Source organism: Ammospiza caudacuta, chromosome 4 (assembly GCF_027887145.1).
Source record: "Ammospiza caudacuta isolate bAmmCau1 chromosome 4, bAmmCau1.pri, whole genome shotgun sequence".
NCBI lineage: Eukaryota > Metazoa > Chordata > Aves > Passeriformes > Passerellidae > Ammospiza > Ammospiza caudacuta.
Window position 1 is genome coordinate 61333687 of NC_080596.1, and position 25195 is coordinate 61358881.

General features: G+C 41.1%; 1 protein-coding gene across 2 annotated transcripts in view; it reads right to left on the minus strand.

The window, feature by feature from the left end:
- The window catches only part of STK32B (serine/threonine kinase 32B), a 158298-nt gene extending 143946 nt beyond the window's left edge, over window positions 1–14352 (minus strand). Inside the window, exon 1 of one of the 2 annotated variants that reach the window (XM_058803490.1) lies at window positions 14277–14352. In XM_058803490.1, coding sequence (XP_058659473.1) covers window positions 14277–14352 — 76 coding nt within the window. The remainder of the gene's footprint in view (window positions 1–14276) is intronic. The other variant, XM_058803491.1, reaches the window with a different exon arrangement.
- Window positions 14353–25195: the final 10843 nt, after the last annotated feature.

The following is a 25195-nucleotide window of genomic DNA, read 5'->3' on the forward strand; positions in this document are numbered from 1 at the left end:
GACTAAATTATTGTTGATCAAATATGATCAATTTTTTCCAGCTTCAGATGAAGCGATATCCTGCCCTATTAATAATCATTAACACCTTTGTATACATCACTTTTTTGTGGTTGTTTCTATCCAGGGTGGTATAGAAAGGGTAGGGGGAAAAACCGATTATAACAGCTATATTTAATTCATAAAAACTTCCATCATTTCAGTGCAAGACATAGTTCTTCATCTCAGTGTTTACAGATGAATATTTGATGATGGAATGGGTAATTTTTCTATGGAGACTGAAAAAAATGGGCTGACGACATAAAATGACCATCTAACTGTAGAAGGTTTTATACTTGGTGCTGATGATTTATTTTCTCATCATTGTGCTTTTTACCTCTGGGAAATCCTTGTATATTTATTTTACAAGTTATTTATAAATATGCTTACTTACAGTCCACAAGCAATTACACCAAAGCTGATAGGACTGTTCACTGCAGAAAAGAGTAAAAAGAGTAAATATGAATAAAGAAAGCAGGCACTTTATCTTATCTACCCACTGCTAAGATTAGGAGTTGTCCTTGTTTCAGCTGGAATAGAGTTAATTTTCTTCTTTGTATCTATTATAGTGTTGTTTATTATTATTGCTATAATCATTATTATAATTTACTTTATTTCAATTATATTCTTATCTCAACCCATGCGTTTTACCTTATTCTGATTCTCCTCTCTATCCAGCTGGGAAGGGGGGCAGAGTGAGCAAGGAGGTGTGTGGTATTTTGTTGCCATCTGAGATTAAAACCACAACTGAAGTGAAATATTAAAGACTTCAAGCAAAGCAAACATAGATACACTTGGGAAACAAACCAAATCCCCCTCAGGTCAGCTGGTACAGAGGTGACTGAGGAGAGGAGGAGGACTTCAGACCAGCCACAATATCCAGGTTATGGCTGGGTGTTGGCATTAACAGCAGGTCATTAGACTCTAAGCTACAACTTAGATTTACCTCATATCATCTCACAACAGGCAAAAATAAAACTATTCACTTGGCAAGCAGGTTGGGGAGCTGATAGATATTAATGTAGAGAGCACAAGTTCTAATTTTAACTACAGAAGTTATTAGGTGCAAAGCACAAACAAATAGTGAGCTGCAGAGGATAAAATTGCTCAATGTAGCAGAAGGCTTAGTGCCTAAAACATTCAGTGGCACTAAATGTGCCATACCAGTTCTGTATAATCACAGAAATAGAACCTCAAATGAGTTTAATTATAGATGTTAGATGAAAATAATGAATATTGGTGACTCAGTTCTAGAGTTCCCTACTGCATACACTGGGTTTGTTTTGATGAGAGTAAAGTATATAAAAAAACCTCTGTGTATATATAGAGAAAAAGAGGGAGAGAGAGAGATAGCCTCTAAAATATATGTGTGTTTATATTATATTTTCTTAACTAGAATAAAATGGCAAATCATATATCAGAGCTTCTTCTGGTTATCTATGAAAATAACATTAAACAACCTTGGCTTCTTCACAGTACAGAATGGAAAACTTACAACATGGCAAAAAAATATATATCACGGCTTTTTTTTTTTATTTACAGGTTGTGAAAAGGACTGGAAATCATATCATTAAAGACTAGAAGAAACATTTTGTATACAACAGTTGCCAGCAATATTTTTTGGGTGATCTGCTGGGGTGTATTCTTCTTTTCCAAATTGGAATGCAGTGCTTCAGGAAGATTTTTACAAAATCCAGGACATCCTGTCATTCAAAAATCCAGGATGTCATTGATCCACATATGTCTGTGGATCACAGGATGTGTATGCACTATCAGCAGAGGAAGGTTAGAGGGCTGAGAGCAGCCTGCAGTGACTCTCAAGTATTTGTATGCTCAGAGAAGCACTTAAAATTCTCTGCATCTCACAAGTGAGAAACCTGAATGCCACAATCTTTTCTCTGAAATGGACAGCTACAACAGTGAAAGGGCTGCCTTCTGCTATGGCAGTTTAGAATCCAGGACTGTGCTTCATCCGACACCGCTGGGACAGACCGACGGCTCCTGGCTCGGGAGCATCAAGGAGCTGAAGTCAAGGCAGCACTCAGCCTAAGTGCTTGAAACCACTGAAAACAAGGTGTCTCTGCACTGCCACACACTACTCAATCCTTTCTAAACAGCAGACAGGACCTCTCCTCACTCTCAGAAAAGCCTTGTGGAAGCCATTCAGAGAGCAGATGTTATCCCAGCAACAGCTGGAATTTGCCTCTACCTGGATGTGCTGCCTCCCACAGCCACAGCCAGCACCTGTGAACTTGATGCCCAGTCCTTTTCCAAAACTATGATTTAAAATAAAAAAGGAAAAAAAGGACAAAATAGACTGGATGATTGTAAATAAGTTTGTTTTGCTATTTTGAAGCTGCCCAGGCAACTTTACTGTAGCTGCTCTCTTCCCCTGTTATCAACAGAGAGCTCACTAAATCCAAAAGAAAAAGAAAAATTATTGCCCTGCTGAACATTTGGATTGACAGCAAGTGTTAACTACACTATGACTCTTTTCCAGCAAAATTGCACAGCACTTAATGCTGACAATTTTGTTCAATAAAGGTCAATAAATCCTTCCAGAAAGTCTTTCAATACTGAGATTTTTATGGAGAATTTCACACTAAAAATATATTTCTCCTTCTAAAGTACTTTTCATCTGCTATTATTATTTGCACCATACAAAAAACCTCTAGTTTAATAACTTAGCTCAAAAACTTGAGCAAGAGATCTCAAAGGCATCTCACTGGGCAGGAAAAGATGTGGCAATAAGGGCATAATTGGCATGCAGTTACTGAAAAATCACATGAAAAGGCTGGGCAGAGAAGAATCTCATGAATCTGCATAAAACTTCTGGCAAATCTGTCCCTTGTGTTATGTCCAAACCAATCTCAATAAAAGCTAACTTTGTTTTACAGCAATTCCCCACACATAAGATTGTATTTCTGTAGTTTTCACATGCTAAAACAGTCTAATATGATCTGGGCTTCAGAGAATGACTTTTCCTACTTCTCAAAGTGATCTTTTGATGATCTCTTGTTGTTTGACTTCAAGCTCTGCGTAGCAGTTCACAGTCCTTAAGATGTGGTATTGCCCCAAAAGCATTTGCAGGCTTTACAGCTTGGAAAGAGATTTATCTAAACCTCACCCCAAAAGGCACAAAATCAATCTTCCTAACATAATGTGAAAGCAGTCCAGGGGAAGTGGAAGATAGTTTCAGAAAGGTGTGAAGGACACTCAGGAGGCTGACAGTGATTTTGTGATTATATTGCATCTTTGTTTTAACAAGGGAGCTAAGAACAGTTCTCATTGCTCAGCAAGGGAGGTGGAACAATCTCAAAAGGAAATTATAATTACTGGAAGGATTAACTCAGTTTGCATTTTTATATCTTAAATAAGGAACAGAAGGCGTTCCCTTATCGCTGTAAAAATAGGAAAAAGAAGGAAAGTATTTTTTGTCCACTGCAGCAGGTTGCCTTGTACTGTATTTACCTTACTAAATACAACTTAGTCCTTCTTACACAGAACAGTGTTAACAGTAGAATGATGAAATCACTGCTCTTTTTTATTCAGGATCATACCAAGCAAAAAAATGACAGGACAGAAAAATACATCAGGTGTAGAACTTATCTAAATGTTTCTAAATTTCAAAAAACTAGAATTGATATTTATTTCTTAAAGAACAAGAAAAGAAAATAAAGAAAATGAGAAAGAAAGTGGGAATAACACAAAATCAATAAAATATTACCAGATAGAAGTTAAAAGCATTGATTTATTCATATTTTGAGTCAGATAAACAAACTGTAGGGTAGATTTCATTAATATATCTAAACAAGCTTTTTTCACAATAGAAAAAGTTTAATGAAGTATAGAACAGGAACTTTCATACTATGTTGTGATATTATAAAGAAAATATTTATGGGAATATAAAATTTGGGAAATAAATTTCAGATTCATCAACCATGTTCAGTTATCACTAGAGCCTCAAAAACCTGTTTAAATAAGCTTCCACCAACCCTGGTAAAGCTTTCTAAGACTCATCCTTCAATTTAAAAGGAAAATATCTCTGTCTTAATTACAGGAAGAATGAAACTTAGGTGTCTACATTGTACTGAATATCCATATTAGAAAATACAATGCAACATTTCTAAGAACAAAAGCATTGATACTTTTGTGTCAAGACCTGTGACAGCAATCATAGAAAAGGGTGTGGGAGAGAAATTGATTATAAAGAATCTTCCATTAGGTATAGCAGAAATAAATCATATGCAAAACAGCAAGAACCTTGAGGTACTGACTACCAGTAAAATAAACTGAAACCAAAGAATCATACAATGTTTTTTATGTTGGAAAAGGCATTTAAGATCTTTAAGCCCAACCATAAACCTAACGCTGCCAAGTCCACCACTAAACCATGTCCATAAGGCCCCAATCTCCTGTAAGCTTTCCTTGCCAGGTTGGAAAATACATAAAGCTGATAGTCTTTAGAAGGGAGGTGATGAACTAAGAAGATTTTTACAAACACCTTTTTGCAGAGTTCCAATTTCCAGTGATTAAAACCAGACCTGTCCAGTGACTTCACAAATCCTAGCCTTTCCATTCAGACTGTTTCATTTCCTTATTAAAATACAGGTTGATGAGAGTCAAAGTGGGAATTAAGGAGTTAAAGATGAGGTCAAATTGAGCATATGAGAGCTGCATGTAAATAAGTCTTCTAATTATTGGAGTGGAAAATAACTTATTTAGGAGCAAAAGGAAAGAAGGCCTCATTTCTGTGATACAAAGTACAACCCTCCTCATCCCCTTGTTGATGGATATTTGAGGTGAATGCTGACTGCCTAAGGGAACAGACCAATGTATAACATTCAGGTTTTCTTGAGGACAAGCTGAACACACGTCCCAGGCAGTGCTTTCATTCTATTTGCCAGATTTTAGTAAGTGAGGAATCTGAAAGGGAAAGCCTGGTAGTACTCACAATGAACAGATGCCTTCTTTCTCTCCTCTTTCCTCCAGAAATGTGTGTTTTATAAAGGTACAGTACTATATTGTAGCATATAAATAGTCTATTTTGGCCTAACTATAAAACTGTACTGTATACATGTACTGTAAAATTTAAACAGTATAATGTTAATTTCTAAGGCTCTAAAATGAAATACAAGGATATTCCAGCAAATACTGCATTAAGAGAATCAGTTCTAAGTCCTGATGAACATATTTATGCTCAACATCCTCTTGCACTGAGAAGGTGGAGGCATCTTGGGCCCCACCAGTGCTCATCTGCAGATACAGTGTGGTTTGAACACACATTTCTGATAAAGAAAATAGTTTCCTGGGATCAAGCGCAGCCAAATAAAAACCAGTGTTATTCTTCAAAACATTCAGTGTATTAGACACTGGACCCTAGAAAGCAAACCAACTTTGTTCTTCTTTAACCACAGGGGAAAAAAAAAGACATTTGCCTGTTAGTTTTTTCTAAGACCCTGTATTTGCTACTCATGCTGGATTTTGATTGAGTCCAAGGAAACTCAGAATATGATTTAGTTAAGGAAATAACTTTTATTGATCTGTTCAGTTTTTCATGTTTATATAATAATAATCTTTTTCCTGTTGCAGGGAAGCTTACATACACAGTGTTCAAAAGTACAACAGCAAATTAGGCAACAGCTCAGCATAGGCCTACATTAGGCAGTAAGTAATGTCATTCAAGGTAATCAATTTAACTAGCTCATGAAACTAAGTGGAACTGTGCTCAAGAGAGATATAACACCCTTGATGTGCACACTGCTTACTGCTGCTGCTCTTCCCCCTCCAAAAAGTCCAGGCTTTTCCTGCTGAGTTTGGTGGGTGTCCTGTACCTCTTGCTCCTTCCCCTCACATGTTTTACCCTGACAGGATGCTGTGGAGCTCCTCTACCAGACTGAACTGGAAGTTTTCCTTTTTAATTGAATACTGTCTAAGAATTTTTACTTTGTATTGATTGATCTCAGTAGCAACCTTTTCTCTTCCACACCTTTCCCATCAGCTCACTCTGGCTAAGTCAAAATGTTGTGAAACCACCAAAATAACTTGACATTCTTTCCTCTATCTCACCCTTCAGTGTTTAGTCACAGGTGTCACTGCCCACCAGGTTTTGCTTCAGGATGATTTCAACTTCTGCCTTCTCAAACTTGCTTTTTAAATGAGAAATGCAGAAAAGAGTGAGTCTTGTGCTTGGCCAACAAAACCCTGCCTTCTTTGGATTGATGCACACGTTCAGAAAGTACTGTACAAAGACAGTTCTGGTGAGGCAGTTCTCTGAGGATCTATGAACAAGACCATAATTCCTTACCATGTTTATTTCCCAAAGATTTTCTAATTCAGTCAGGTACAACATTTGATTCTAGGCTGAACTTCATTCATTGGACAGTGTGGTACCCCAGTTCACAAAAAGCCCCCTAGTAGGTACTGCGGGCCTTGTAACCCACATTCACACATCCACATCAAGGAACTCCTTCACTTTCATGTCCAGGGCTCAGTGTCTGTCCCACTGCTGCCAGGTGGGGTGAGGTAGATCTGTTCCCCCTTTTCTATGGGAAGCTGTCTGATCTTTTGAACTCCACTGGAAGTGAAACCAGTATTGAGCAGTAGAGTCAGTTTAATATCTCTGTGCATTTGAAAACCATTTGTCCTGGGATACAACCAATAATTTACTTCTCAGATTGATACCTCTTCCACCATTCAGCTTTTCCAGTCCTTCAGAGCCCAGCTCTCTGAAAGTCTGCTCTTTGGCACAGAAAACAACAACAGCACACCTGAGGGAGCAAAGCCTTTTCACTTTAAGCAACAGCTGTGGGCAGGGATGGGAGACAATGGCTGAATTTGTGAAGGAGGGATTGTAAAAGCAATGGTGTTGAGATTGAGACAATAATCTTGTTTTCTGAGTTTATTTCACAAATTTTTCCTTGATCTTGAATAGAAGTCTCTAAGTTTACCTTGCTCAATGCTTGATTAACTTTGAATTATTTATACTTACTTACTCACAAAAAGCCTATCTTGATATCCAGGCACACCACATAACACATATTGCAACAAGGGTAAATGTTACCTCTCCTGAGCACTTCCTCAATAACAAGTCAACAAGAAATTCCTTCACACTCTTAGAGTTATGTGTCATGCCGACCACTTCTGCAAATTTTGGAAGTCTACAAATGCAGCAGCAATGATTCCCGTGGTGCCTTTGTTTAAGATGGAGGTCCTGACAAGGAAGTTTCCACTGAAGAAGTAAATCTTGGAAATGTAATAAATATTATTAGGAAGGATCTTGAAAATTTATCTGGACCATCTCTAAGATATTGCTGGCAGAGATTTTGTTGAATCTGGATGATGTAAAGTTGACTACAATTACAAATACTTTAGCTGTCCCTGGAACGGATCTTTGCTCTAATCCTGACAGTGTGATGTAAATCTGATATTGCACAACCTTTTTAGGATATTCAAATGGAATAGAGATGCAGCTCATTTGAGACAGCAAGAAGCTAAGATGAAAGTGCCAGATTCATCTTTAGGGCTCCCTGTAAAAGAGGTAAACTGATACAGTATTAAACTTCACCTCCAATTATCATTTAGTGTCTGAAGAGGTGCACATTTTATTTGTGTTCATTGTACCAAAGCCCAGGCTGGGAAGATAAGGGCTGATGGTGATTGCAATATCACAATATTCCTTCTGAACCTCCTTGGACACAGACCATGTAAACGGTGAACAACAGTTTGGCATTTAGTACCACTGTGGCTACCTGAGATGATCACATTGCTCTGTGCTCTCCTTTTTGTCTATATTCTCCCACTGTCTCATATTATGCTGTAAGTGTATTATGCTGTAAGTGTAAGCTCAACACTGATCTATTTTGCTCTGTGATTGTACAGACACTGGTATTAGGGTTTCTGAAGTGTTTTTCACTTCACATAATGATGAATTCCTGTCTAAAGTTCAATAAATGCAAACTAAAATTGTATAAAATTCAACACGGTCATAAAACAAAGTATTTAAAAAATCCAGTGGTCTGTATCTAATCTATCCAAAATATTGATATTCAGCATAAAATAATGCCTTTGACAGCTGTAGTTTTAACAGAAAAGCCTTTGAGCAGTTTTTAAACCACATTTTGGTATTCTTATCCAATTCAGTACTAAAGGGAACTGGAATATTCATCTTTGCAAGGAAAAAAATAAAATGCAACGTAACACACCACAGAACTTTCATGAACAAATAAAAATCCAGCAGAAATATTGATCCCACATGATGTTTGCTGCTCTCTCCAACAGAAGGTATTTAGGTTCCAACCCGTTATTTTTACTGTTCTTTAGGGCTTTATCTTGTGAAACAAGTAGTTAGAAAAGAGTGTGTTATTATCCTCATGATCTGAGCATTGTGCAGCAGCTCTGTGGCTGCATCAGGCACTGTCCATCACAGCTGTGTGCCAGCAGGATGATGAGCACCATCAGATCACTGACAATAACTGGACACTGAATGCTCTGTTCTCAATCTGACTCACTTTGACATCTAACCATTGCTTTAAATTGGTTCTAAGTAAAACTCTTGTTTGTCATTTTTCCCTATGTCACTTTATGGTTCTTCCGCTTTCACTGCACTTATACATAAACTCAGCCATTATGTTCAGAATTTAGCTACCTGAATCCATACCAATTTCAGGCATTTTTCTTAGGCTCTTTATCTGGGTTTTAGGCTTTTAGTACAAGTCTTTGCAGCAGCTGGCCATTTAATAATGATGTTTTCTGACACTCACCAACAATTTTAAATCATTCATTTAAGCTGAAGGCTTTTCTGCAGAGGAGAGGTAGAAATCAATTTTAAATTACAACTTCAAATTGGAAGTTTAACTCCAGAGGATGGATGCTATATTCTCTAGTACATAAGATTTCCATTGAGCTCTGCAGCTCTGGCACTGCAGCAGAACAAAGCCTGGTGGCTCAGGCAGGGAAGTGGGACTTGAGCACTTCCCTGAAGTAGATAAAAAAGCACTGCAGAGAATCAGGCTCTGGCCATGGGGAATAAGCCAAGGCTGTGCCTCATTCCCCACAGACAGGACCACACTGCTGAGGGACAGCTGTCACAGTGACCTCCACAGAGGGGTGCTCCAGCTCTGCACCTTCAGGATGCTCACTGGAAATACATATTTACCTTAAATGTAAAGTCATGTACACCAAAAGCAAAAACAAGCTCTTTAAAAGTTCAGAATACTTATTTCTAAAAGTAACTGTAGCAAAGTTGACTTTTTTAAGCCCCAAATAATCAAATACAACTGCCATATCACTTGGCAGGACCAGCTTCTAGCTTCTAATGCTTTATTTCTTATCCTTTCCTCTGTATCTTCCACCACAATGTAGGCAAATACATTATTCCTGTTTGATAGTAGTAATATCTCTCCTGAGTCAGCTCTTTTCTAAATTATTCTTTTTGACTATTTAATTTTCACACTTTGAATACGATTGAAATTTTAACTGAACACAGTCAAGCAAATCCAGCATGAAAGACACTCTTTACAGTCACTAGGTTATTGCTAATATATTCATTACTTGTGATATTTACTGAGAATTTGCAAGGAGAATTTACCAATGGTGAATATTAGCCTTACACTTCTATTGCCATTCTTGTGAGAATATTGCTGGTTTTGAAGAGTTGAACATGAGGAAAAATTTACTTCTTTGCTCTCCTGATAGTAGCACTGGATATCCATATGCAGGAGAGGGTAGTTGTTATGGGAATAGGAAATATTCAAGGTGGAGAGAGTCAAGTTCCTTTGCTTCAGTGGTATTAACCAAAGTAAAACTGTTTTCCTTTTACCTGAATTGACTACATAATTTGTGTAGAATCTTGCTTAAAGCTCCTTTTAAAGTCTGAAAAAATTTTATAATTACACACCATATAAGGGTCTTGCTTTGGTAAGGGGTAGTGATGCTGAACAACACCAGATGTAGTTCTCTATGCAACCTATACAGCAATAAAAATCAAGAAATGAAACATATTTTTCTATATCTTTAGGCAGAGTACAAGGTCTAGGCAAACAAAGGGCTCTGTTCCCTGGATTATTCCTAGCTGTTCTTGTGCCTTATCCTAGTCTAAGAAGAGAAAATTAGATAAATACAACATGGTTTTACCAGAAGTTTTTTTGCACATGAGTAACCAGATATTTTTCCTTGATGACAAACTTATTTTGTAGATGGTAGAGTTGGCTTAAATTTAATTTTTCTCAGTTTCTGTGGAATGACACGTAAGAAGGTATAAGCAAAGCTGAATAAGGTCAGGATAAACTGACAAAAGGCAAGGTGGGGAGCTGTGCTGGTTTTGGCTGGAATAAAGTTAATTTTCTCAGAGCACCAAGTGTGGGGCTGTGCTTGGGATTCATGCTGGAAACAGAGCTCAGGGATATTTTAGCTATTGCTGAGCAGCCCTTCCACAGAGCCAAGGCCTTTCCTGTCCATCATCCCACCCCAGCAGAGAGGAGGCTGGGGGGGCACAAGGGGCTGGGAGGGGACACAGCCAGGACAGCTGAGCCAGGGATATCCCACATCCCACACCTCATCCCTATGGCTTCATGCTCAGTATGCAAAGTTGGATGATGAAGAAGGGGGAAACATTCAGTGTGATGCCATTTGTCTTCCCAAGTCACCATCACACGTTATTGGCCCGGCTCTCCTGGTTATGGCTGAGCACTGCCTGCCCCTGGGAAGCAGTGAATAAATTCCTTGTTTTGCACTGTTTGGGTGCACAGCTTTTGCTTTCCCTATTAAACTGTCTTTATATCAACCCATGTAACTTTTGTTCCTCTGATCCTCTCCCTCATCCCACCTGGGGAGTGAGCAAGTGGCTGTGTGGGGCTGAGTGAGGTCCTGCTTGGGTTAAACCACGGCAGTAACAAAGGAAAAAATATTATTTAGAAAAGGGAAATATGAGGCTGGCAGGGGTTAAAAGCAAAGAAGATTAAGTCTGGATATGATCCAGATGAATACTCACACAAAGTGTTCAGTGGTCTTGATAATTGACATGAACAGTGTGGTCATAATTTAAAACATTGTATTAAAAAGAATCAGAGTGTTGCAAGGAAAGAAGTAAGTGATCATCTTTGAGACTATGAATAACAGAAGTGGACCAAAATTCAGTCCTGCAAAAGGCCATGTACATAGAAGCACCAAATCTTCTAATGTGGATTGGAGTTCATCAGTGGAAGTTACTGAGAGGGCACTGACCCCAGGGTGACGGAACTATTCACACGGTATGTCCATGGAAAGGGCACATGGAATTATACACTGTGCTAGAACTTACTTCCAGTAGAGAACAGGATGTATTCTTTCCAACACATGGTCCTGGGGAAAACTCAGCTACAATTCTGTGTATAATTTGGGTTATCTGTGTGAAACCAAGACAGGTTCAAATGCAAACAGATGCAGGACACAGGAAATGAGAAAGCAGTAGAAATAATAGAAAATTAGAAAAGGTTTCCCTGCAAATCAAAGCGTGAGAGGGGACATTTTTGCTGTCTATCAAAGCCCCAGAATAATCCTGGAGGGGGAGAGCATTTTAAACCAACAAAACTTGAATTCAACACAAATCTTGTACGTAGGTGAAGAAACCTAGTCACGAAAACAGATACTTCTGACCATTCAAAGAGTGAAGTTCTGGAAGATCTTTCTAATAAAAATGGAACACAGAGAACTAATGTAGCTGGTAAAAATGGTATGCATCACTGCCTTTAAAAAGATTAGTGTATGATAATGATGTGTTGTACTGGCTCTAATAACTGGGAACTAACAGCATGAAGTTCAGGCTTCTGGTTCTCCAGAATATTTTTTCTATTATTCTGAGCATGGAGGGGAGTCTACATTCAGCTTACAGGTTTTAGATCTGCTCAGGGGCTCAATAACTGTTCTCATCAGAAAGCAGGAGGTAACTCTGGAACAGAAACCCCATAAGCTTGTCAGGCAGCGTCTGGGTGCTCTGCATACACTATTTTCATATATTTATTTATTAACTAATACACTGAGTAAGTAACGTTTTTCTATGATTTCCAGAGTGATGATAAATGGCTTTAAACCTCTACTTCCAAAATTCATGTTTTATTCTACGCTCATCATAAACATGCATGGATATAAAATGGCAATACTTTTTTACTGTTAATTTTTATAATTTTAAGAGGCAGCTGTGACATTATACACAATACACTAAATAGATTAGTTTATAATATTCCTACATCTTCCTATTCATACACAACTTACTTATTCAGTTCTCTATGAATTGATTATTCTTCTTGAGCAATTACACCATTTCAAGAAACAAATCCACTTTTTCTTGTTATACTTTTCATTAGCTTTTTTTTATTATTATTATATGTTGAGTCCAATATTGTGGGAAATGGTGACTTTTATAGCTACTAGTGGGAATAAGAAAAAACAGCTTCATTTTGCATTAAATCCTGTTAGATACAGTTTCAAACAGGAGATATTTCCTCATATTGTTTAGGTACTTGGGAAAATGCCATCCTGAATGTAAGTACTTTTGTAAGTACTATTGGAAATTGGTTATTGTTTCAAGAGCAATGGACTCTTCTGAACTAGATGGTTGTGTCAAGCAAAATATATTAAGAGGACTAAAAGATTATGTTAGCAACATTCATAATGGGGAAAACCACCTCAGAACAAAACAAAACCATGCAAAGAATAAATAATGGCCTAATTGAAATCCATAAATATTTCATGTGCTCTTTTTTTTTATTAGCTGTTAATAATGGCTGCATTGCAGAAATGCTTTCTGGATAGAAAGAGAAAGTGCCTTGAAGTCTTTTCTGCAATAATTTGCTATTGAACTTTGTTGATTTTGTTCAAAAACTGACCACAGTTTTGTAGCATGGGGAAAAAAATTAACATGGTAATAGTTCATGGAAACTGCTAACTCAGAGAGTCCAATTAGAAGTCTTCAAAGGCAGGACTGTGGGTATCTTTTTACCTTAGGGTGTCTGGACAAGATTAACTTTTCATGCTTTCACTCTGGAGTATTTCTCAGCGAGTTTCCTCAAGGTTTGCAGCCCCACCTGAGCATGGTTGAGACTTTGCCTGGGGGGAGGTGAGGGGGGCTCTTTCCCACTTGTATGTTTGCGCAGCTTGACCTATGGTAAAGGTCTGAAATTTTCTATCAGTACAAGGAAATGGCAGCTATGGCTCCACAACACACAAATTGTACATGATCTGTCCCATTCCCCACACAAATAATGGAATGCTGTAAACCACACCTCACCACGCTTTGCCGAGGAATAGGAAATGGCAATCTCATCTTAAATGCAAGATGCAGTCACCCTTTCAAGCACTTTACCTGCATTTAAGACATTTCCCCCCTACTAGGAAAACAATACGAGTATCTCCATGTGCCCTGAACATACAGGGCAGAACATATGTGTTTTTACTTGTTATAAAACCCAGAAAACCAATGTGAGTCTATTAGGGCACAATCACTTCCTAATAAAATATATTGGGAACTTCCAGGGAAGTTCCTCAAAATTAAGCACCCATTGCCTAGATAGGCAGCAACATCCATCCCATAAGTAACATTAAAAACATTTCTACATTAATGTACAAATATCTGCTCACTGAGAGTGCTGTGTTCTCTCTGCTTTGAGAACCAAAATTATTTTAACTGAAATGCATTCACATAATTCTAATTAAATACAGTCTACATTGGAAAATTACACTGAAATGCATAAAGAGCAAAGAAACACCACATTTTAGGCAAACTTTTCCATTGCCTTCCACAAACTTTACAAGATATACTTTCTTATGACACATTATCTAAGTAGGGACTAGAACCTCGTAGTAATAGAACATGCTAAAAAAAAGTTTCAGAAAGTAAAGGTGATGGAATAAGTATAGAGTACGAGAGACATCACCATTTAAAACAGGCAGGTGGGCAAAGCGACAACTATAAACAAAACCAAAAGCGTGGGCATCCATCTCACACGCGATGCCCATTCATAAACGCGGGTTCGAAGCTACCTGCCATGTGCTTAAAGCCCGGCTGGCGATGTGCTAGACGCGAGCCTCCCGCTCTGCCGGTGCGGACGGCAGGACAAAGGCGGGCAGCGCACCCGCACCCGCACCCGCAGCCCGGGGGAGGCTCCGCGCCCGCGGCTCCCGCACGGAGCGGGGCCGGAGCCGCCCGGGGCCGCCGCGGCGCCCGGAGAGGCGCGGCTCGGTACCGCGGACAGCTCCGCACTCACCGTCCTCATTCTCGTCGAAGACGGGCGCCCTGTGGGAGTGGCCGCCCCCCATGTTATTCCGCGGCCGGCTCCGCATCCCCCGCCGCCAGCATCCCCCCGAGCGGGGCACTGCCCGCCCGCCGCCTGCCCGCCCGGCCCGGCCCGGCCCGGCCGGGGGAGCTCCGCAGGGCTAGCAGTCACCCTGCGACATGGAAGCGATCCGTCTGCCCCTGGCAGAGACCGCTGCTGCCTGGCAGAGACCGACTTGGCCCTTCTCTCATCGCGGAGGGGCAGGGGAGGGAGGGAGGGACGGAGTTAGGGGAGGAGGGAGGGATGGAGAGGGAGGGAGGGAGGAGGAGGCGGAGGTCCTGCTGCCGGTGGCTTTTGGTAAGCGGTAAAAGCTGGATCTACCTGGATCCTCGCGGATCCTCCCTCCTCCGCTTTCCCTCCTCCCAGACCTCCACTGGGGAGCGCGGAGTGCCCGCTCCTGCCCCGGCCCCGCGCCCTGCCCGGCCCTGCCCGGCCCCCGGCGGCGGTGTCTGACGGGCAGTGTGTGCAGAGCCGCTCCTGCCGCCCGGCCGCGCTGGCACCACGGGGGCCATCGCTCCCGAGGCGCGGCAGAGGCGGGAGGGCGAGCACTGCCCGGGCTCCAGATGGTTTTGTTTTGCCTCCCAACTGCGAGGGGGCGTTCATCGCCGGCAACCCGGAGGGACGCGGCCGGCCGACCGAAGTTCGCTGAGTTTACGAAGCGGCAAAAAGAACCAAAGGGAGCTGCTCCTTTCCCTCCCGCTCCCTCCCGTTCCCCCGTTCCCCGGGCGGGGCGGCCCCGAGAGCGCGCCCCGGGAGCGCGGCCCCGCAGCGCCACCTGCCGGCCGCGCCGGGCAGCCCCGAGCCGGGGCGGCTGCGGGCACCGGGAGGGCGGCGGCTCCTGCGGGGCGGGGGGGAAGGCAGAGGGACAGGTGAATGTGTGTGAGTGTGAGTGTGTGGAGAGGGACAGGTGAGTGTGTGTGAGTCTGTGGAGAGGGACAGGTGAGTGTGTGTGAGTGTGTGTGTGAGTGTGTGGAGAGGGACAGGTGAATGTGTGTGTGTGTGTGTGTGTGTGAGTGTGTGGAGAGGGACAGGTGAATGTGTGTGAGTGTGAGTGTGTGGAGAGGGACAGGTGAATGTGTGTGTGTGTGAGTGTGTGGAGAGGGACAGGTGAATGTGTGTGAGTGTGTGTGTGTGCGTGCAGAGAGGGACAGGTGAGTGTGTGTGAGTGTGTGTGTGTGTGGAGAGGGACAGGTGAATGTGTGTGAGTGTGTGTGTGTGCGTGCAGAGAGGGACAGGTGAGTGTGTGTGAGTGTGTGTGTGTGTGGAGAGGGACAGGTGAATGTGTGTGAGTTTGTGTGTGTGTGGGGAGAGGGACAGGTGAATGTGTGTGAGTGTGTGCGTGTGCGTGTGTGTGTGTGTGTGCGGAGAGGGACAGGTGAGTGTGTGTGAGTGTGTGAGTGTGTGAGTGTGTGTGTGTGCGGAGAGGGACAGGTGAGTGTGTGTGCGTGTGTGTGTGTGTGTGTGTGTGTGTGGAGAGGGACAGGTGAATGTGTGTGAGTGTGTGTGTGTGTGGAGAGGGACAGGTGAGTGTGTGTGAGTGTGTGAGTGTGAGTGTGTGTGTGTGTGGAGATGGACAGGTGAATGTGTGTGAGTGTGTGAGTGTGTGTGTGTGCGGAGAGGGACAGGTGAATGTGTGTGAGTGTGTGTGTGTGTGTGTGGAGATGGAGATGGACACAGGTAAACAGGTGTGCATGCATACCCATGTGTGTGAGATGGAGGTGGACATGGGTAAATATGTGTCCATGTAAATGCATACACGTGTGTGTCTGGAAATCTCTCCCCTCTAAAAGTGCATTAGCTAAAACTGCCAGCACTGGAAAGGGATTACACGGATCACCTGCCATGTAGCAAACAATGAGAGCTTTCTAGGCTTGCTGTTGATATTTATAGACTGAAATAGCTGTATCGCTCCCTTACGAAAATTCTACCGTTAGCAACCTCTGAGTGAAGTAGAAACAATTGTGTTCAGCGCTTCCTCCAAAGGGAAACAGGTAAAAAAATTAAATATCTATATTAATACTGTATCCAGGTCAAAGCCTTTGCAGTTGCTCCAGAGGAAACCTGCAGACAGAAAAAAAAATCAAATGAAAGTTGCATTTTTGCTTCTTCACTGTTACATGGGGAGAAGAGGGAGAAGGAATAGAAGGCAGAAACAGGGTATATGTATTTCCATATAGAGGCAGAAAGGCTTTACCATTCTCCTATAATATTTATCACCCTTCTTTCAGTATAGCTGTTTAGAAAAGCCCAGGAGCAAATACTACAAAGCAGAAGAACTTTCAGTCTCTTTGTATATGACTTTAACCTGCCATAGTTACTCTCATGACCTGTCTTTGAACCCTATGTAATGCTGCTGTAACCTCTCTGGGAAAGGCTGATTAGACTTAAATGAAGTGAGTAAGATCCTGAGCTGTGTGGCTGAGAACTCAGAGCTTACAGCCTCTACAAACCCAGAAAATGGATAAATTCAGACATGGTGATATTTTTTCAATAAGTGGACATGGACAGATTGTATCACCTGCTGACGTCCTTTACCTAAATTATTTGGGTTATCATTACTTCCATGTGAAAACGTTTGCAAAATAAGGAAGCTTTCAAAACTTTGACCAGTGATTATTCTTCTAAAATGGAGTCTGGAAAGCATGACATACTCTTCGTCATTCTTTTGTTTATTACTCACCCATTCAAAGATTTAGTCATCCAATCAGGAGCAGAAATAACGTCATGTTACTGAGTTTGTGTTCCTTCAGCCAGAAGACAGCAATAATACTCAGAAATCACAGAGCTTCAGTTCTCTTTTGGGTTACCTAACCAATGTGGTGCTTGATGTTAATCCATTTTCTTTAGCAGGAATAAGGAGGAGTGCACTTAGGTTTCAGCTGACAAGAGTTACCTTCTGCCTGAGCTAAGGGCTTACATCCAGTCAATCTAACTGCTTCAATTCACGTGGAAGTGTTTCAAAGCGGCCTTCCAAGTAACGTGAGAAACTGGTTTGCCCCGAGGCTGATCATTTTACACAGGAGAAGCTCATCCATAGAACATAGACATGAGGGATGAGCAGGAGCAGTTTGGTATCCCACTGCATGCAGAAAATACAAATTCATTGAAAACTACTCAAAACTGCCTCCAAGAGTTGTTCCACTTCTTTTTTGTGCCTGACTTCCTTCACATAGACCATAAGTCTAACAAGTTTCCTGATATTACTTTCTTGATTTCTTATGACAAGACCCATCATGAACCAAAGCAGTTCTAACAATGAGTTGTATCTATCCATTAATTAGTCACTCCAAATAGGCTGGTGGGTCATTTTGGCTCCTTTTTGACAGCTTTGCAATAAATCTGCCCTTGATTTGTGCAAAATTCAGGTTTATGTTTAAACCTCAGCATAGCTAGGAGGTTAAGACAAATGGCATTCTGTGTTCATATGAAATGTGAAAAATTAACATTTAGTAATAAAGTATTGATGAGACATTATTTTTAATTGATAACATTATATTCCTCTATAATGCTTGTACTTGAGTAGTGGCAGACATTATCCTTCACAGTAATTTTCTGTTGAAACAGACAAAAAAAAAAAGATGGTCTGACAAGAATTGTTGGGTTTGCTGTTCTGAAAGCAATGTAACGTATTCTTTGCATCAGTGTCTGTGCTCTGAACTAAGATGTGTTTGTATGATACTCATCATCTTCCTGGGAGCGTCAGTGTTTCTGCAAGTAAATCAGAAGTTGTTTATAATGGTGTCCAATGGTGCTAAGCTTGGATGTGTGCTCAGAGCCCAGCCAAGCCTCAAGGAAACCAGTGGCAGTTTCCAGTGCCTTTGACATGAGTAATGTCCAGCCTTGGACACATGGGCTGCTTATTCACATGGTCCTGGGCTCCCCTTTGTCCTTTGCAACCCTGAATGCATGCTAAATTCTGAACAGAGGTATAACTCCAGCATCTTTTTTCTTAAAAATACTCAGAACAATCTGAATTCCATTGTGTCTGCTTCAAATTTAGCAACAACTCTTCAAGAGCAATTACTCATATGTTTTTCCAATTGCTTTTGTAAACCAGAAATAAGTCTGAAATTCTTTATCATAACATCATGCATATCAGTACAGCTCTCTGAAGCCTGAGAATTCTCAGAACAATTAAATGTTTACTCTTCTGGGACAGAGATTTCTAAGCTAAAAGCAGTTTCTAAGTCTTGCAAGACCAAAACCAAATCAAACTTCTCATGCTTATCCTTTCCCTGAAAAGACAGTCAGGTTTTGCTTGAGATAAACAAAGTTCTAAACTTAAAAACACATTTTATTTTTAGCAGGTATCTGCTGCATAGCCTATGCAGAAAACACAGCAAGGAAAAAGGACAGTCAAATAGAGATCCTTTCTTCCCTCTCTTTTCTTTCCCCCTTCCTCCTGCAATCAGCATGAACATCATTTTGAGATATTGTTTTACATTTTCATTTAAGTCCTATGTTGTCTGGCTTAGATTAACAGTGATTTTTTCAGATCTCCCTGCAGCGTTAGCTATAAAGAAAATCAAATATGATTACAATCCTTTGCATTATAAAACTTCCCTCAGGGAATTCAGTGATTTAAAGCCAGTAATTCTATGATTACAGCTTTTGTATTAAAATGCTTCTGATGAGACTTACGGGGTGAGGGTGACCTTACAATTCTTGATTTCACAGCACACCTTGTTGATATGCTAATATTTTTTAATTGCAGACTGTTTACGCTGACATTTTTGTGTTTGAATACTATCCTGGAATTAACAATGAAGATATTAAAATAGCATCTTTTGACTTTATGATTATGACTACTTTAAAAGGAAAGATGATGGGTTATAAAGTCCCCTTTTTGGAAACCAGTAGGGTCACCTATTCTATTCTATTCTATTCTATTCTATTCTATTCTATTCTATTCTATTCTATTCTAAACTTTGCACAGGACTGCAGTAAGCTCACTTTGGCTGTTCACTATGTCAGCTGAAGCAGTGGTAAATCTGCTCAAACCCTGTTTCCAAAGCACATATACTCTCCTCTGACCCCTTTCAGATCAGTAGGATGTGCTAAAAGGCAGAACATGCTGAAATCAGAAGAAAAACTTTGTCTTTCCATGGTTTGCTCTCAGAGCATGGCCTCTGCTCATATTTATTTTTGTTTTAGAGAACTTATGCATTGGGAGTGTTTGCTAAAGAACCAAGCAAGAACCTGAAGTACAGTCTGACAGTCTTCTATTCCCTCTTCAGGCACAAGTGCTTGCTGTTCCTAACAAAGGCCAGAGACTCTGCAAATTGACTGACTCCTATTTCATTCCTTTTAGATTTTAGAGAAAACTGTTTCTCCTAAGACTCTATCAAAATAGTGCTAAACCCCTGGAGTTTTATTGAGATTTACTGTGAAAAGCAGTGAGTCTAACTGGTATTGTCTGGGATATCCATGTGAGAGACAGAGTATAAGTTGAAGCATAGATCAGATCAAAGTGTCCAACAAAGGATCCAAGCACAGACCAAAGTTTCCTTTACTTTTCCAAGATTAAGACAATGCTGGGAAAGAGTGGCTTAGTTTGGCTTCACAACCTGCTCTCCTAACTGCTCCTTCCCCAGCAGTCCCATCTCTATTCCCCAAACAGTCCCACCAGTTTAAAGCATAACAGACTTTTGGACTAATGCCAGTATGGGTGACCAGGCATGGATTTGTGTGAGGCTACAAGCACCTATTGCCAAGATAATGGATTATGGAATAAATTCATGGACAAGTCCTGCACAACCAAATCTCATGGTTAGAATGTGAGTGTTGCTTTTCCCACCATCCATTTTACAGGAAGGCTGACAGATTTCACTAAGGGTTATTTATAAAAGGCTGTCAGCCAGATCCTGCATTTTCATTGCATCAGTGTGAACACAACACCACAACAGTGACCATTTACTCAGACCTGCTGTATCTTCAGCCTTCTTTCAGGAGAAAAAGAAAATGATTAGTCACAGGTAAGCTTAGGAAACCATAGGAAAAATTTACCACCTTTAAAAGGACATAAAGGACAAGAAGAACAAGGACACCTGAATAAGCTATATATTAGAGCAAAACTGGAAAAATTTGTTTGTACAGATCCTAAACAGGTTAAGAGGGGGAAGTCAGTTCTGTACTATATCAAATGCACTGGGGTCTTAATAACAGTAGGTTTAGGGCTGGGCATCTAGTTAAGTTCTAGTCTTATTTGTCATATATACTTTATCTGTACAATAGTGGGATACCAGCCAAGTATTCAAATAAGATTAAATTGCCTGCTTGCGCAGCAAACACCATTCCAGCCCTGGCTCTCTTAAAAGAGTCTCCAACCCACTGGAGTCCATCAGAAGCTGATTGTCTAAAGTAAGAAAGTCAGCTTCCTGTGCCTCTTCAAGGAGTGAAAAGAAAATGGTTACCAGAATCTAAGATCAAAAATAATTACAGGTCCAGAATTGCTGGCCCCAGTTTGGACATATCACTATTGAGCTGTGGTTTTGCAATTGGCTTCAGTCACAGCCTGATCAGGTCCATTATGCCCATCTTGTGATTTGACACTCTTACACTGAATCTCAGATTGATAAATCCTAAGCAATTTTCACTGCAGTATATAGCAGAAATCACTTTAAAATAGAGAGCATTTTGTTCCTTTGCAGCTTTTACCTGTTTTCTCTAGAATTCAATGTGGTATGCACTATTTATTTCCCTCAGAAAGACCATGGAAAACTTGTGAGAGATTTTCCTTGATATGGCTGAAGTTTTGGAGTCCAGGGTGTGAGAAAGCAAACCCCAATGGTACAGCTGGAAGGTGAGAAACTTGGTGTCATCTCTCTGCAGGATTGTGTGTGGTTGTCCTCTTAAGATCCCTGGTAATACTCTGGTCTGAAACAGCTGTGGTGGAACAGAGTCAAGTGATGTAAGATCAAAAAAAAGTATAACAAAAAAGTCAAGAGATTGGTCTTTATTCCATGCAGGAACATGAGCAGGAAGCATGGACAAAATATCTTCTGCCTGTACAAGTTTTGGTCACAGCCTTTGGTTTTGTGTTTGGGATGTTAAAAAGGAATTTTTCTATGCCTTCTGAAGTTGTCCAAACAGGTGTAGGACAAAAGACTTGGGACACCACAGGACATTGCTCTGATCTACTTACTGCAACACCATGTACTTCAGCATATTCAGCTTGGGCATGAAACTGTGACTTGGGATCCCCCTGTTCCAGTGCTCATGCTCTGTGACTGCTGCACTCTTCTTTGTCTTTTCACAAGGTGTTTTCATGTGCACGGTATATTTTTTGAAGTAGGCTTTTTGCAACCTAGGGAAGGGGCAAATGAAAACCTCTGGAGCTCCTTTCCTTGCTTTAGAGAGACAAACTGGTTCCAGCACCTAACACAGCTCCTGCCCCTCCCCACAGCTGGGTATTCCAAAGGAGGTCACACTGGATCTGTGCTTTCCAGGTGTCCTGGTTTAGGGCAAATTTGTTAAAGAATCTGCAAAGGAGGGCCCCTCCAGAAAGCAAAACCCACGCTGCCCCTCCCCCCAACAGGTTCGGGAAAAAATTCCTTGGAGAGAGGTGGAAAGAACCTGTTTATTTCAGGCACAGCACCCCCCAGCACACAAAATGAACAATACCCGATGACACCGCTCTGAGAAAGATGACAAAATCAGAAAGTCTCTTTCGGGGGTGGGTGCTCTGTTCCCAGTCCCTCCGGCGCTGGGGCAGCTGCTGCAGCCACACGGTGCAAACTCTCGATGTTCCCGGGTCCCAGTCCGGAGCAGGTTCGAGATGGTCACAGAAACAGGAGAGGAGAAACAGTCCAGGAAGGAATGTGGACTGTTTAGCTAGAACTAGCTAATAAGCAGAGGCCAAAGCAGAGCAGAAGCGAGAGCAAAAAAGAGAGCAAGCAAAGCAGCAAGCTGAAAGCAAGAAGCCAAAACAGCCCTATGTACTGCCCGTCTCTGTGTCCCTGATAAGAGAAAGCCAAGCAAAACTTGCACTCTTCAGAGCCGGTCTTAAAGGCACAGAACAGATGAATGGGGATACAAGCATCATAACGTCACCCCAGGAGGCCAGGGCAGCCTGCTCTGCTGTTCTGCTGCTCAGCAGTGCTGCCATTGCCCTGTAACAGCTCAGCCCTTCTCCCTCACAGCCTGCACCAGCCCTGTGTGCTTTATGCTCCCCTCAGTCTCAGCTGTTTAATAAGCTTTATTGCTTAACGATTTCTCCCTTCCTCTCTTCGTGTAATGTAGCTGTATCAGGAGCACTGGGGATTCTCCGTTAATAACTTGTCCTATTGTGTCTTGTCAACGTCCTTTCTTGTGACTAGTAATTTATCAGCGGCATTGATTGATGGAAAATTATAGACTTCCCAATCTTTCCTAGCCTGCACTGTGTCTTTCAAGAACTCATAAAGTAGCTCAAGTGATGAAGAGCCCCTACTTAGAAGAATAGTTGAGGTGCTGCTCTTTTAGAGCTATTACATTTGGGCTATTAAAGCAAAACACTTAAATAGGCGAGCCAGGATGACTTACACCTCTTGTTTCTTTTCTTCTCAGGAGTGTAGCTACACCTTCTCATTTAGGTTTTGTGTTGCTTTGTTTTTTAATTTGGACATAAAAATCCAAAGCTGCTCAAGACGTGTATTCTCATCTCAGAGATAAGAAAATAAAAGATTGCTATTTGAAAACTGAAGTCCCCTGCTGAATTCACAAGATAAAACCATGCAAGTTGAGGAACCATGATGGTTTTGAACACAGGTAGCTGAGAAATGAAAAAGAAAAATCAACTGTTCACAAAAGTGGCACCTGGATGAACTGTTATCAACAATAATTGGATGTATAAAATAAAGGAAAACATTAGTTGCTGAACAACCCATTCCATTTGCTAAAACGTGTCAGAGTAAAGCCTAGATAGATGCATTCATGAATTGTTCAAGTTTGCAGCAGGGAGGGGAAAATTCGCATTATAATTTACAGAGCAAGTGAACAAAATTTAAAGGTTTTCACATGTCTGCTGAAAAAATAAATGAGAATCTAAGATTTTATAAGTGTTCTTGCAATTAGCAATTTTATTATTTTGCACTACTTTAATTGCTTAGAGGGTAGAAAATAAATACTTGCTGATAATTTTCAGGAGAAAAAGCTGAAGAACAACACAGTAGTCCTAAGAAAGATATCTATATTTTCCTCTGATTTGTTTGCTTTACTCTGCTTCAGATTTAATCAAATCTCTCTTTTCCCTTGTCTCATAAAGAGATTTGCTGCATGTACATTCAGTACATGCATACAAGACTCTAATCTGTGCAATAGGATTGTGGAAGAGGCAAAGTAGGAGGGATAGGCTTAAGTGTGCTGTGCAAGTGAGGCTCAGTGGTGCTTGAGAACTACATGGGTTTGGAAAGTTAGAGCTATGCAATTGCACCTTATAAATAATAGCAGGAATTATGTATCTGACACCTTTTAATTTACCTTTGGTCACACATAAGCATGGGAAAGCATTTTGCTGCTCATTGCTATTACATTTACTGGAATAATATCCAATTAACACAAGAGCCCAGCTCTCTGTCAGAACCTTGTTACAGAGGCAAAGTCATCTCCAATCCCTCTAAAATATACTTCCATGAACCCACTAAGCTCCTTTACCCCGCAGTCATGCACTAGTTCAATGAAAATAATGAGACTAATAAAGTTTTCATGGAATGTATGTTTGTCTTCTCAGCCCTAGTATGTCCCTCAGGTGAAACTGCTGCAGATGTCCTGGACAAACATGTCCCTAGGACTGTGACCACATGCATTTTTATCCCTCAGCACTGGCTGCATTGACATTGCTGGTTTGGTTTGACACAGGAGTGCAAACCTCACAGCTGAGTCAGTCCAAGCCTGGATTCCTCTGGGGGGCACCAGACCCAGAAGGTGCCTTGCAGGAGTGCAGCCTGTGCAGCCTGATGGTACTGGGCACCACAAGGGAGGTCATCCAAGTGAACCCCAAAACACACGCACAGTATGGATATTACAGCCTCAGCACCAACCTTTCCCACTCCAGATCTGCTCCAACAGCACTGATCTGTCTGCTAATATAGATAGAGAAGACAGTTCCAGGCCTCTAAATGTTATAGCCCCTGTTTCATTACTTTTTTGCCTCCCTGGGCCCTTCCAAACCCTTACTCCCAATGTTTCTGTCATTATCATGAACATGAAGCAATACATCAGACCAATTGCAGAGTTTATCTATTCTTTCTTTCTTCATTCTTTCTCTAAAAAAATTAACACAAAAGAATGTGAAAATGCATCTTATGGAAAATAGTGGTGAATAAAGCTCTTTTGCTATGTACAGTCACAACAGCATTTAGTTCCATGTTGCACTCCAGTTTATCTCAATTTATATTCAAACAAGGATTGAAGGAGAAAAATGTGCAAAAGTACCAGGAGAGGCAGCCTATTTAGAGCCCTCAGAACCGTGCATGGGTGCAGGGGATGAGCAGACCACAGGCAGACACATCAGCTGTCCCTGGGAGCCAGTCAGCTGTGAGAAATGAGTTGGGCTCCTGGGGGAATCCTGCAGGATAACACACATTCACAGCAACAATTTTTTTCTTGTTAAAGTAGAATTGGACACCCGGTTTGGTTCAGTCACGCTTGGTTAGGAAGGGGAAGGAGCTCTTTCTACACAGAGTAGTCAGGGCAGAAGGGGAAAATTTGCTCTGCTCATGCTCTCTGGGGTCTTCTAGGATTCCAAGTATATGCAGCTCTGTAGATGCCATTGATTTGATGCAGTTGTGAGTCCTTATAGTGTGAAGAAGTTCCTTATTATTCTGCATGTCTATTTTATTCAGATATTATAGCACTGTTTTCCTCTGAAA